Below are 15,269 nucleotides of genomic sequence, written 5' to 3' on the forward strand. Positions count from 1 at the left end.
GACTTATTGATTGTTTGATAGAATACTTAACAGTTAGCAAAAAAGGTACAGTGGTACGAATTATACAAAATGCGCAAAAAACCCTAATGGATTATGTCCATTGTGGTCCTGTGTATTCAAATCATCGAGACATTTAAAGATAAACATTAAACAATATTATGCAAAACATCATATACTAAAAATATGTACAGTAAACAGTTGTGGGGTGGGGCCGGGTGGGGGGACCAGTTACAAATGCAATGTTCTGTGCAACTCCATCCAGTCTAAAACAAGTGGCAATCCAATAATCCCCTGTAAAAGAAATACATAACCCACAATTCAACACCAGCCTCTCGTGACGTCAGGCTTTTTGCGCCAGGGGAAGGGACGACGGAACGCACGCGCAACATTTGTGTTGTTGTTTGTGGCGGTAAGATGGCGGCGCTCGGAGATGCATCGGCTCCGGGGGCGAATGGGTTAATACAACAATTCACAGCAATTACAGGTAAGACAAAACATCTCCTTTTGCTTTTGCTTTATCATAGGGTCGACACGGGACGTTTTCATCAAAGCCACTTCGCTCCCGCAACTCGCCGCGCACGAAAACGGAGCGGGCATGAAGTGTTGCACTGCCCCCTGTTAGTGCTTCTGTACAGGGGGAACATAGCAGCAGCCAGCCGGGGATAGGAGGAGGGCCGACAAGTATGTGTGTGCAGCTTTTTAGCTGCTCAACTTTACACCCAATTCTCCGAACAAAGGCCCGTAAAAACCACAAGGCGGAGGCGTTACCTGGCACTGTTGCCTTTCAGATTAGCCGATTGCGTTGCGTGGTATTATTGATTACCGCGAGATGGCTCGGCCTGTCGCCTGTTGTATTAGGTTTGATTGTATGTGGAATCATTATGGACGTAACATTTTTCCTTCCATCAGCCAGCCTGCGCTGTATCTGTGACGCTCCGCCTCACGTTGGTGGTGGCTGGCTGCGAATCAAACATCTCCCTGCCTGTTCTTGCCTCGCGTGTCGGCATCTCGATTGGAATAGTAATTTTAATGCCATCACGTAGAAGTTGCTTAATAATGTGAGCGTGTTTATTATAGTGTGCTGAGTTTCAACTACATCAATGCGTTTTAAGGGAATGGATGATCCAGATGGGGGGCTGCTTGTAGAGCAAGACTTGGGGAAAGTGAAACGGTCATGCGCAGTTAACAGGAAACTGATAATGGACTGTTCGCTCACATATGATATACATAACTGTGCTGACTGACATTATACCTACAAAATGAATGAATATTTCTTTGCACAACGATGACATGGTGACAACTTACATTTAGTCTGCTGATATATCATTTAATACAGATTCAATGTGTGTGCTAGCCATGGTCAAAGTTATTTGAGCATTATGGCTTTGTCTGGGTGTGTAGGAACTTTCCTACATGATATATATATGTGTGAATGGTGTCAACTTCCATGTATAGTGTTTTATTCATAACATAAATGTGTATAGAATATGAACTGGTATATGTTTGTGTACATGTTTTCCTCTAGGGGCCACAGAGAGTGTAGGACAACACATGCTAGAGGCATGCAACAACAATTTAGAGATGGCGGTGACCATGTTTCTAGATGGAGGAGGGATTGCAGAGGAGCCCAGCACCAGCTCGGGCTCAACAGCGGCTTCAAGCAGCAGAGGTCCTCCTGCTGAAGAGTAAGATTATGTTCGCCCTTCTCACCTACTGTATCCAGATTTTAAAGTTTAGGAGAAATCCACACCAAAACACATGTACCATGAATCGGTTTATAATCCTGTCCCAACATACACGTTGGCATTGAATTGTTTCATAGATCTCCATTTTCCTCACCCCTCCCACAGTAAAATGCAGCTAGAATGATAGAAAGCTAGTTGTCTTCATTCTAATGCGGGTAATATTTTAGTAGCTCCAAACTTTTTCCCCCTTTTTCCCACGGATGTGTTTTGGTGTCGATTCACTTAAACCATTTTATTCTCCTGTACTTTACTTTATGTCACTGGATTGTTATTACACCATGGCTCTGTATGAGGCAAGAGGTCTACAAATGGGCCTGTGTCTGCTTGTCTGTCAGGCCTGGCCTTAAAGACCATGACCCACCTAATTCCAACACACGTTGCTAGTTAGTAGTTTGTGATGGCTCAGGGTAGAAGACGGGATTAAGCAAATATCAATGGATTGGTATTCTTGATTGATAGTCAAAGGGACATTTGAAGGTTTTTTGTATTGATTAGGAGCTCTCTTGCTCTCCGTGGAAGCCTCGAGATGCAAGGAAGCTGAGGGCAGCTCCGAAATATGGCTGCAGCTGTGTAGTTCTAATTGTTGTAACTGCAATGAGTGCCTGCACAACAAAGTATTTCACCCACTTTACTTGTAATGTGATGTGACAAATAAAGCTGATTCTGAGTAGGACTGACATCTTTAAGGGACTTGGAATTGACCTTTTTGAAGTTCACGGAAAGCCGGTTTATGCACAGTGAGCCCAGAGTGTCTGAAGTGTCATTCCAGGACAAAATCAAACGGGGTCATGGAGGTCAAGGGATGTGTTGTAGTGCTCCACTATTTCATCCATTGATGCAGAGACTGCGAAGGAGATGTGCTGAACATCCGTGCTTATGTAGGCTGTTTCAATGCCTTTCCCGTATTGGAAAACCATTTGACACTTCTAGGTCTAGTAGGGGCAGCCGAAATGTCAGGGCCATTGAGATCTTGTCTAGGCAGGTCTACACTCCCAGACCGTAGACCTGCAGGTTATTAATGGGGGCTGAGTCGGTCATGACATCATGGGTGTGCCCCTTGATGCGAGTAGGAACCTCAATGTGCTCACTCAGGAACTGAGGCTAGTAGTTCATTTATCTCGGGGAGGAAGGATGGATTTGGTTTGGAAGGTCGGTATATGAGAAGCACTGTCATGGAGTTTGGAGGTTTACATTTGAAAGCAAGCCATTCCATGGAAGAAATGCCAGGCATCGGCAGCAGAGACCGTTTCAGTTCAGCCCGGTGTAGGATGGCCGTTTTCATATTTTGGCATCCAATCCTAGAGTACTATCTGGTTTTGGATTCCTAAGTGGCTTGAGCAATTGATCACATTCACAACTTCTCATGGTTGTGTGCATGGTAGTCTCCTCCTGTAGCCAGACAACTGTTCCACAATCACCGAATTATATAGTCTGGATGTACACCTCCCGAAATCTGAGGCAGTTCAAATATGATCATTTTGGGCGGCACAGTCTTTACACACTTTATATTGTAAATTTGTAAGTGAATGGTTCAATGTCAGTCGGATCGAGCTGAATCCTTCTGCAAATATGGAGTCATATATCATAGATGAGAGACATCATAGACTGGCCATAATAAGTCTGAGAATGAGATCCACTATATTCTATGTTATTAGACCCTGTCTTGTTTATGTCTTTAAGAGCAGATTCACACTATGGTCCCGGATGTGCACTCGGGACCGTGTGTTGTGGTAGTGTGAATGCTGCGTACCGTTCCCCGGAGCAGATCACTCAACCATTCCTTGGACCGCATGGAGGTAGTCTCAGGACCGATTGAAGTGTACTCGGATACGGATTGATGCAATGTGAAAGCATTGAATACAGTTGAATGAAGTGTACTCGGATACGGATTGATGCAATGTGAAAGCATTGAATACAGTTGAATGAAGTGTACTTGTCTCGGGTGCGGAAGAATCAAAGCCAATGTGAATCATGGCCAGCGGGGACCAGGCAATCGTATTCGGGAACAGTTTGAATCAAGGTGCCATCACCATGTCATTATACCGACCACCCATAATTTCGAACTAACCCTAACCTTTTTCGGAATTATGGGAGGTTGGAATATTGAGAGGTCGGAATAATAGGCAGACACCTGAATCAAACGGACTCAGTGTGAATCTGCCCTTAATGTCTGTTGTCTTGTGTTTCAGTGAGGTACGAGCACCCATTCCCCAGAAGCAAGACATATTGGTGGAACCAGAACCACTGTTTGGAGGTACTGTACTGAACTGTACTCTGTCTTTCCTTTGACTGTATATTCTCTTGAAAGTTCACACATAATTATTTAATTTCAAACAGTCAGTCTTTTGTTAAGTGTCTGAATGTGCTTTCCGTGTCCATTATAATTGCAGCGCCAAAGCGACGGAGACCTGCCCGATCCATATTCGATGGCTTCCGTGACTTCCAAACTGAAACAAGTGAGTCTTTTTAATGTCTCCACTCTCCAGACTTTTTCTCTTCGGACCTTTTTTAAAAGCAAACGTATTAAAAAGAAAATGCTGTGGGATAATGCGAATAAGCACATCTAACACAGAAAAATATCTTGTCTCTCTCTTTCAGTTTCTTTTGGGGTTGCCCTCTCTGTGTCTTCTTTCTTGCTCTCTGTCATTGTATTCCTAGCTGTACCATTTCCTCCCGTAGTGGCTAAGTATACATGTATTTTTTACCAGTTCGCCAGGAGCAGGAGCTGCGCAACGGTAGTGCAGTGGATAAGAAATTGAGCACCCTGGCAGACCTTTTCCGCCCCCCCATTGAGCTCATGCACAAAGGCAGCTTTGAGACGGTGAGCACACACTCGCTGAATCTTTTACACCACTTCACACTACTCTACTCACTCTATGCTGGTTCTGAATGTTGAATGATAATTCTGATGGTAGCTGTGACGACCGGACAAGCATGTCTGTACATCAGCTATACAGATGTTTCTGTATTATTTCTTTATTGTTGGTGATTCCTACCCTATTTTCTGACTAGATCCCACATTTGTGCTTTTATGTTTAGGTTTATGTTTATTTTTAATGATCTACTGTGTGATATTGCATTGCCATTGTTTGTTTTCATTATTAGTAAGCTAATGGACTGGATCCATTTTCTTCCATTTGTACACTCTGAGTTAAATTAAGTTAACACTAGATGCACCTTTATTATCTTGTGGGGGAAATTCATTTTTTCGTGACATTACAGCAGTTAGGAATATATACAGAACAGATGCATAAAAAGAGATGCAGCTTGGATGTATGTAGACAATCTACCTCTAATAATGTGAGTAGAACACAGAGGATTTGACTATGTAGATCCCATAATCTAATGCCAGTGTAATTCATGTTGTGTCCCATATAGGCAAAAGACTGTGGTCAGCTAGAGAATAAGTGGCTGATGATCAACATCCAGAATGTGCAGGATTTTGCCTGCCAGTGTCTGAACAGGGACGTGTGGAGCAACGATGCTGTCAGGACCATCATCAGAGAACACTTCATTTTCTGGCAGGTGTGTGTGAATCATAGGTTAGCCAAGAGCACCATCTAGTGTAAAAACCAAAAAATAATTTGAATTTCATAACATTGCAAAAATACTTATCAGTGTTTATCAGTAGGAGTAATAATGATCAATACATGGTGCAAAGTCTGTCGACACTCTTTATCACCAAGCCAATTCAAACACGTCACATAAATCGTGAACTCATCGCGAACGATTGACTCGTACAGTATGAGTAGTAAAATAAAAAATCACACCTGTGTGAACTGAGTGGTGTAAGGTCTTATATAGACTGATCAGCTGTGGTCTGACGTAATGAAATCACACCCATGTGAACTGGGTGACCATAGCAACCATGCTCATTTTTTGGTACGAACAGACACGTAAACTAACAAAGCTGAAATCACACCCGGGTGAACTGGGTGACCATAGCAACCATGCTAATTTTTGAGTGGTTTAAACCACTCCTACAACTGGCTTTGTTAGTCTGTCTTTGCTCAAATAAAAATCACCCCCGTGTGAACTGAGTGGTGTATATAGCCTGTCTGACGTATTGAAATCATGTCTGACGTAATGAAATCACACCCGGGTGAACAGGGTGAACATAGCAACCATGCTCATTTTTTCTGCACTAACAAAGCCAGTTGTAGGAGTGGTTTACACCATCACACCCGGGTGAACATAGCAACCATGCTCATTTTTTCTGCACTAACAAAGCCAGTTGTAGGAGTGGTTTACACCACTCAATTACACCACTCAAAAATGAGCACGGTTGCTACTGTCACCCAGTTCACCCGGGTGTGATTTCATTACGTCAGACATTACGTCAGACCACAGCTGATCAGGCTATATAAGACCTTACACCACTCAGTTCACACGGGTGTGATTTTTTTTTGGTACGGACAGACACGTAAACTAACAAAGCCAGTTGTAGGAGTGGTTTACACCACTCAAAAATAAAATCACCTATCACAGGTATGCCTACCATAAATCACTTTATCTGCTTGTTCCAAACTGCAGGTATATCATGACAGTGAAGAGGGACAGAGATATATCCAGTTCTACAAGCTGTCAAAGTTCCCATACATATCTATCCTGGACCCCCGCACAGGTGAGTCCTGGCTGAAGGTATAATACTGTCTGATACTAGTGGTTTCACTGGTTGGAGCATATCGAGCACAGCCATGAATGTGTGTTGAAACATACAATTTTCGTAAGGGAAAAAAACAGATCTAGAAGCTTTTAGATCGGCAATTTTTGGAGAGCTGAAGCATACAATAAAGTTAAAGTGGTAAAACAGCTGAGGACCCCTTGTAATGACGATTTCCTGTATTGGCAGGGAGCTGTCAGTGGGCTGTGTAAGAAACTCCTCGAGGAGGTCTTATAGTTATAGGCTGTCCCCGAACCCCATTTTGAGGACCATTGATGTGATGACCTATTCCCATTTTCCAAATGTTTTGTGAGCCTGACTTTTGCTAAGCATAAATGTAAATAAAAACAATTATAGCGATTGCTTGCATACTGTACATGTAATGCCTTTGGAGACATGTCAACCCATTTAGGACGGGAACCCCTTTTGGGGTTTATACCCTTCAAGATAGGAACCTATTATTAGTTTTTCAGAAAACGCCTTCAGATTTTGAAGGCGTTTTTAGAATCGGCCTCATTCCTAAATGGGTTAAAAAGTTGTGATCCCCGTCTCTTGGCATCCAACCTAAGGTCAAAAAATGGTGGAATGGAACCAGCTGGATGTGGCGTCGTTCCTGGAGCAGGTGGCGGGCTTCCTGGCGGAGCATGGACAACTGGATGGACCGTCCTGCCATGCGCCCCCTGCAAAACGAGCTCGTTCTGTGAGTATTTGATTGCTGTGTTTATTATTTTGGATAACGATTGTCTGGTAATGCTTCACATAATATAGATACTGGTAACCACTTACACCCTTTATACCTAGGGCCTGTTAAGACCAGCAGCCCAAATTCAGCCCAAATCTGATTTCCTATGCTGTTTGGAGTTTGGTTTTATGCAGTCTGAATAAGGCTAAAGAATGTGATTCAAATCTTATTAACATGTGTGTTTCTTTTGCTGTTCAGGCTGCATAAAGCAATGAGACTACAATCTCGGATTTGGGATAGATTAGCATTTCACATTTTCACTTAGCATTTCGCTTCCACGTTCAGACTGAGTCTGATTCAGTGACCATTTTGGCGGATGTCCGCTCAAACTCGCGTCTGCTCTTAGTACACCATAGCTGGTGTACTAATACTTTATAAAAGATGTATAATTTAAATTTGTATATAATTTACATTAACTGAGCAGAAACTGCCAACAAGAGAGATTGCAAATGTCAATCACCTTTATTTATGTAGTACATTTAAAAAGGGCACAGTGGACCCAAAGTGCCTTACAAACGAGGCAGATGATAAAAAAAACAAGACGGGGTCTAATAATGGCGTGGCTTCCATGCAGATCTCAGATTCTATGATGTTGGTACTGTGACGTCAGTCAATTCCATATCTGGGCAAGGTTTCAGCCAAATCCCACTGCCATTGACCTCGGTATAAAACTAGAAAATGTTGAGCACAGGTCTTCGCCAGGCCAGGTAGTAGAAGTCAATCTTAGCCAATCAGGGAAAAATTGGACAGATCTGTCTTGATCACATGACTATAGAAATAATGTGTATCCATTTGTGTGATATTTGGCCCAAAGGAGACGTACTGTAAAAACAATGGCCGCAAAGGAAACGCATAAATTGCAATTCAAAAGAACTTATTTGAACCCAAATCTTTGTCAGCAGCATTAACCAGCATTTACTTCAATGTATATTTCAAGATACTTGCTTTAGGGGGAGAGAGAGCGAGGTTCCTCAGTGACTTGTTTAAATCAGAGGTTCCCAACCACTGGTACTAGTACCAGTAAGACCGAGAAGAGACCTGCACGAGGTCGCGTGCACGCATCCGCCTCGTTGACAGCAGACTGCTGGGCGAGCACTGGCGCTTTGGCATGGGGGGTCAGATCAACATGGAATGAATTCTGTACTGGCCATACAGTATAAGGAGCATGTCTTGAGTGTACAGGGTTTGATGAGCCAGGTCAGATCAACATATGGAATGTCAGAACAGGTCAGCTCCAGTCCATATTTGGAGATCTAAGGGTAGTGCCGGGGACATTCTCTTGAGTGTACAGGGTTTGATGAGGGCCGGGCCTTAATGTTTGGGCCTGTTGAGAACTTTTCGCTGGCTGCCAGGCACGGCTGCACTATTAACTTTGGGTCTGGCCCGTCTAGAGTTTGAATGGACAGGTATCAGTCAACAGGTTCTGACATATATCGAGATCTAAGGGTTTGAGGTTTGAGATCAGATCAGAGGAGTTGCTGGCCAATATTGATGACATCAGGGATCCATATATGGGCTTAATTGCGACAGCAGATCACATTTACTGTCATGGCTTTCCCATGTTTGGGGATTATTGGGGCCATTTATGGTTTATACACTACACTATACACTACACTACACTGTATACGCTGTATTTTAACATCACTTATTATGGTGGTACTTGGCGAGCCAAATATTTTCTGAGGTGGTACTTCAGTATAAAAAGGTTGGGAACCAATGGTTTGAATGACAGAAATGTGGGAACCAATGGTTTAAATGACAGAAATGTAATTTGAGGCATTGAGATTGTGGCATTAGATTGTGATTTGTGATATGTTGGAAACAAGTGCTATTGGCATTTGGTAGGTGAGCTTCTGATCCTTCCACAAGGGGGAGTTAACGTGTCGTGAACGTGAACACATGCACTGTGATGCACACACTTTCCCAGTAGCCTAAAGGTGTTTGAGACCACAAAATGGAACGAGCAGGCCCATTTGGTTACACTCCCAATGTTAAATTAATCGTACTGTGTACATTTTATATCTGTTATATCATCAATAATATAATCCACCACTCGAGAGAGGGGGAAGACAGAGCAGATCTTGCATACGCATTGCTAGCGGTTATCGCCCCTACTCCAAGGAACAGCAATGTGTGTCCTTATGTCTGTCTATTTAGGGTACTAACGGGTGACAACGTGGTGCTGTTGAGCTTCACACTGTGCACAGGCGCATGATGAGAGGCAGTACAGTTCAGAGTACATAGTCCTGACTTGTGTACTAAGAGTCTGACAGACAATAGTCCGACATACCAATGATGTACTAAGACGGCCTATCGTCCGAAAATCAATAGTCCGACACCCCAATAGTCCGACATGCCAATAGTCCGATGTGACTGTACCAGTATTCATAAGGTCCACACACACACACACTACAACTGGGCACCTAGTGGACACCTGGACAACTCGGCACAGAACGAGGCCACACACACACACACACACACACACACACACAGCACCACTCAGTTCGGGTCTGTTTTCTTTTGTTTTTTCACAAGGGGAATGACCGCATACTGTAGATTAGCCTCAAGCACGCAACTCCCTAACTTGTTTCAGTATGCCATGGATAGGGTATAAGTTTAAAGTATAACTGTATTGCAGCTAAATGCAATGAAGCATTAACTGTTTACTTTTTGATTGTTTTGTACTTTTATTAGACATAAATTCCATGAAGCAGCTCTGTGCCTTCTTTCATGGAATGCACTTTGCTGCTCACTAGTGCTACCTGGTCATGATTTTTGATTTTGAAAGCTACAGCTTTGAGACAGTCTTCAGCAATGCTCTCTCTGTTGTTTCACTCTGCTGTCATTCAGCTCCTTAAAATGTGCAATACTGTCTGTCCTCCTGTTACAGGAGAGTCTGATCGATGCCAGTGAGGACAGCCAGCTTGAGGCAGCCATCCGAGCATCTCTGCAGGAGACCCACTACGAGTCCGGCTCCGCCGCGGAGGCCCCCGACTCCCCGCGCTCGGAGGAAGACTCCGACGCCGAGCCTTTCTCGGACAGCGAGGGCCTCATCTCCGTCGACGGCTCCGATGACGACACGCCAGATGCCCAGGAAGAGAAGATCTCCTCTGTCAGACATGCCCCAGCCCCTCCCACTGTCCCTCAGCCTCTCCATCCCGACAGCCCCCCCACACAGCACAGGAAGTCCCCACACAAAGAAAACAACCACAGCCACAGAAAAGAGGAGAGCAAAAAGAACCACCTAGAGCCCTCCTCGTCTGCAGGCCCAAGTCGCTCTCCGCCCGGACCAGACGCTGGAAAGAACCACTGTACCACAGCAACCCAAATTGCTGGTCCTTCCAATACCACCAAACCCTCTGACTGCCTTGATGATAACGGTATGAACATACAAAGCCCCAGTGTGCCCGTCTGTATGTACACTATAGGTGTCCACGTCATGTTGCACAAATCCAGTTTGTTGTTGCTCTATGTTGATGTTTTCTTTTATCCTAGGTCCCAAGGCAAGGTTGATGCTTCGTTACCCAGATGGGCAGAGAGAACAGATTGCTTTGTCATCCAAAGCCACGCTTATGGTGAGAAGGCAACTTATCTATTCTGATCGATGCAATGGCTTCTGTTCTATACATGGTTGTCAATTCATATTTCTTTTTTTTGTATGAATATTATAATAAAATCGCTCAACTTTATTTCTTTGTCCTGTCACAGGCACTGGTGAGACACGTCCAGTCAAAAGGCTACCCCAATGAACGCTTTGAACTTGTCACTAACTTCCCCAGACGGAAGCTTGCCCACTTGGACTATGACATCACATTGCAAGAGGCAGGGCTTTGTCCACAGGAGACTGTATTTGTGCAGGAGAGGAACTAGCCTGTTCAATCCCACTCACTACCCACGTCCCCTTCTCTTTTCTCTGATAGACCTCACCCTGTTAACAATGACCTGGAAAGACTTTACTGGCCATGGCCCCTTAACCTTTTTTCCTGGAGTTAGGCCCCCTGTTGCCACGATTTGATATTGGATGGATTGCGTTTCCCGCCATTCTTCTAGCCTGAATCCTCAACCAGTGTCTCTACTGATACCCTAAAACAATTGTAGTGCTCAAAATCTGGCCAGTAAAGTGTTATTGACGCTAGCACACTTTTTCAACGTAATCTCTGGTTCGAGCTACATTTTCATATTCTGATATATTAAAGCACATCAGGATGGAATACATTTTATATGGCCTACGTGAAATTAAAAAGGACAGAATAATGTTTCAATGATAATTGAGGCACCGGGGACTTGTAACAAAAAAAGGAAAAGAAAAAAAAAACTTTCTCCCACATCCCCTGAAAGCTGCAAGGATTGATTTCAGAATTTATTTTCTAGTCCTTGTTTATATTTTCTGTATCTGCGGACAGGTCAAGGAGGGCTTTATTTTGTTTTTTTAATTTACTTTGGCCCACATTTGTTCGTAATAAGTGTAAGAAGACAGGTCCACAAACTACAAATCAAACATCGTGTACTATCCCCCTGGAGACATCTTTGTAGATCTAAAAGGATTGGGTAGATCTGCATATTTTTAATCAGGTTTATATGGGTTAACTAATGTTTTTGAGTTTTGGGGGTTGACTTTTGATACAGAAGTGGATTAATGAGAGGGTTGTTCAGTGCATTGAACAGACCTGCATTGTACAGTGATGGTGTAGAGAGATTGATATTTAGCTGTAGTCATTCTGTTTCTTTTTTTTTATATGCTGCCCAATTTCCAAGAAAAGATGCTGAAATATAACCATCAAATCAAGGGTATTATTGGCTTGTTCTTCTGTTACATGCCGTGTTCTGTATCTTTCAGTATGTGCCCATGGTATGTAACTGTATATGCTATGCTAACTAACTTAATTGCATTCATCCGATAGTCCCTGATTATATGGAAATCACTTAAACCATTTATACTTTGTTGACCAGAGTACCTCGGGAAGGGCATAGGCAAATTCTCTGTCATCTGCCTTTGCGTCCACTCAAATTAACAAAAAGAGGTGACAAAATTCTGTGACAATAGCAGGAGAATCTCGCTACTGTCGTCAGCAGGTAACGATTTGACCAAGGTACTGTCAGGTACTGCTGAACCAACATGGAGAAACGTCCAGAATCCCAGTGTGGATCTAGCAGACCAGAAATACTGTGGCCATGATATTCACCACAAGACATCTGCAAGAAAAATGCAGAGAAGAGCAGAACCTGTTCATTGCATTCATAGACGTCTAAAAGGCCATCGACTTTGTCCGAGCCTTACTGTGTGAGCACAGGGTCTGTCATGATTCTCTGTAAAGTTACAGTAGGCCTGCAGAGATGGGGTTGATCATGGCCACTTCCCTATAATTTGCCCTAATCCTTCTATAGCCTGGCCTGTACTGGAACAATAATAATGGCAATGAAGTAGCCTTTATGACATCCATAATGTTCTACTCAAATGGTTTGCATCACAAATGCTACTAGCTCATTTATGCGGTGGGATGTGTCAAATGCTGTTTCACTGCAAAATGATAATTTAAATGGCCCCAACGGGTCATTCTTAGTGTTGCTAGTGACAGGGTTCTAAGGAAGTACCCTGTCACAAAATGTCGTTGACCACTTGTGCCCCCAACAACATTTTGGTGACTCCGTTCCTCTATCACCACCATTTGGACATTTCCACTTCCATACAAGACACTTGATGAGCACATTAATGCTTCCTGGAGAAAGAAGCCTACTGATTTTGGTCACCCCATGGACATTTATGTGCTAGCCCCACCCTTAGGGCAAAGCTTTTTTTTATTTTATTATGGTACTTTATTTTCCTTTGAAGCATTGCTGTTGCTTAATGTGTCCTTAAGTGAATACACAATACCTCCACCCTAAGTCTGGCACTAATAATAATCGTACATTTCCCTTTTATCCATTTGTAGCCCCAATTGTGGGCCTCGAGATGGCATTACTTTGCTCCAAGTGGGTGTAGCTTGCAGGGCTTCTAGAGGTCTTGTTACAATACAAATTAATAACTCCTAGTGTGTTTCCTAAACCTGCACAGATAACTGAGCTTTGGCACATCTCCAAATCAGATATTGTGATTCCTGGGGACAAGGTGAAGAAGACTCATTTCAGTCTTGCAGTGTAGTTGAGATATTAACTAATGTTGATGCTCGTGTCTTAATTCCATAAATATGTTTTTGTACTATTTTAACTTTTATCCACAAATGGTGCTGAATTCAGTGCAGAAGTTTGCTTTTCAATTTAATTTATTTGAGGAAATTCTATGCTGTCACTCGAAAATAACATGAATAACTAGAAAAAGTGCCCCTCGGTACTAGGATAGGATCATTTTTGGAAAAAAGTCAAGTGGCATTTCTTCCTCAGCCTAGTGGGAATATGCGTGCAGTGTCACACAATCGGACGCTGTGTTAATGATTTGCATCGTTTTGTACAAAGCCACTCCTGAAAACTTTGGATCCAATTTTAGGCAATCAGGATGGAATATGAGAAATCAAACAGACCTGTGTTGGGTAAAATCTGGAGTAATATCAAAATGTGTTTTACATAAGTTGGCCTCCTGGTGGTGCTATAAAGGGCATTTGTGAACAATGCAGGTCAAAGCTTTGTCCTTGGCCTCTAGAGAGTACATACAAAGTTATAGGTAAAAACACAAACGGGCCAGTTATAGCACCACCGTGAGGCTGATGTGAAAATTTCTTGTGGCATTTCTTCCTCTGCCTAGTAGGAATGTGCATGAAAAATGTCCTTCAAATCTGCGTTCATGATTTGAGGCATTTTGTTCATACCGGACCAATCCTGCAAACTTTGGAAGGCAATCTTAGCCAATGGGCATTGAATATGGGGAAGCGGACAGATTTGTGTTGATTAAATGACTGGAGCTAGTGTATACCGATTCGCATGAAGTATGGTTAAAATGTGTATGAGTAATGGAAAGATGTTTTTCAAAAGTCGGCCTCATGGTGGCGCTATAACAGGCCGCTGTTGAAAAAGTGGTGCAGGCGGTACATCGTTGGCATCCAGGGAGGGTGTGTGCACAGTTTGGCATCGGCCGGGCCAACGGTGCCGGAGATTAGCTGTACACAGACGGACGGACACACACGTGCAAAACACTCCCCACGCCTTCGGCCTGGCGGAGGAGACAACAAGGGGTACATCTTAGAATTCAGTACAAATCATTGTAAGATTAAGAACGAGAGGACAGCAGCTCGGTCATTTAAGCCTTTTTTTATTTTAAGGCATGACTGAGGAAGATGTCAGTCACCTGTTACTGGCACCTTAAAATGAAAAAGGCGGTGGTGGAAAAATTACTCACATTTTTTTTTATCAATACTTTCAATGTGTCAGTTGGACCACATACAGTATAAGGTAAATAATATGCTAACACTAAAGTGTTACTGTAGCTATTAAACAACCCCCACGTTGCAGGGTCTTTTGTTGCATAAAAAGAATGTTGGACCTTATTCACCCAGCATGCACCTCTCTGATGATTCTCAGAATGCAGTCAATGGAAGTTAATGTATAACTAATAACTTGTCTGGAGCCTGCCGCTTAAGGCCAGGCAGGGTCAAATGTATAAAGCACCAAATCCCTTATAGAACCACCGTCTTTACATATCGGTACCCAGGGTAGAAGAAAGACCAGTCATGCATAACCGTTGTCATTTTAATGCAAAAGCTTGATGTTAAATCCATGGTAATGTCACCTTTCCTTCGGGACATGCTCAAACAGAGACACTGATCAGTCTCAGAGCAAGAACTGCTGTCCATATTTATAGGGTAGGGGTAGCTCTGGTCCATAGCTCTAATGCTGTCTAAGGCTATGGACCAGAGCTAGGGTAGGGGCTGAACTCCCGTCAGGTCACACAGTAGTTGTGCTCTGCACGTTGACGGAGCACCTGTAATAAGCCACTACTCTCCCTCTTGGAACAGCACTGCACTCAGACTTCTGTCGCTGGTGTCCAGCCACAATGAATGATTTGTACACCAAACAGTGGTGAGTGAGTGCCTCCCACCATAGCTGGTGGAAGGCAGTGACATGTCTCTTCCCAAATGGAAGGTCTGTCACTTGTGCATTAGGGTTTTTTTGGAAATTGGAAAAACTACAA

General features: G+C 43.3%; 1 protein-coding gene across 2 annotated transcripts; it reads left to right on the plus strand.

The window, feature by feature from the left end:
• Window positions 1-340: 340 nt before the first annotated feature.
• On the plus strand, window positions 341-11,941 carry ubxn7 (UBX domain protein 7). 2 transcript variants are annotated; one of them, XM_079530413.1, is made up of 11 exons: window positions 341-484; window positions 1,526-1,685; window positions 3,935-3,999; window positions 4,136-4,201; window positions 4,454-4,566; window positions 5,124-5,270; window positions 6,279-6,369; window positions 6,978-7,108; window positions 10,041-10,530; window positions 10,646-10,725; window positions 10,859-11,941. In XM_079530413.1, the coding sequence occupies exons 1-11, from the start codon at window positions 415-417 to the stop codon at window positions 11,018-11,020; spliced, it is 1,575 nt and encodes a 524-aa protein (XP_079386539.1). In that variant the 5' UTR covers window positions 341-414; the 3' UTR covers window positions 11,021-11,941. The 2 variants fall into 2 exon arrangements, with proteins under 2 accessions (XP_079386539.1, XP_079386540.1); XM_079530414.1 differs by lacking the exon at window positions 341-484 and adding an exon at window positions 537-681.
• The last annotated feature ends 3,328 nt before the right edge of the window (window positions 11,942-15,269 follow it).

The sequence above is a fragment of the Electrona antarctica genome, assembly GCF_951216825.1.
Source record: "Electrona antarctica genome assembly, chromosome: 19".
NCBI classification, from domain to species: Eukaryota; Metazoa; Chordata; class Actinopteri; order Myctophiformes; family Myctophidae; genus Electrona; species Electrona antarctica.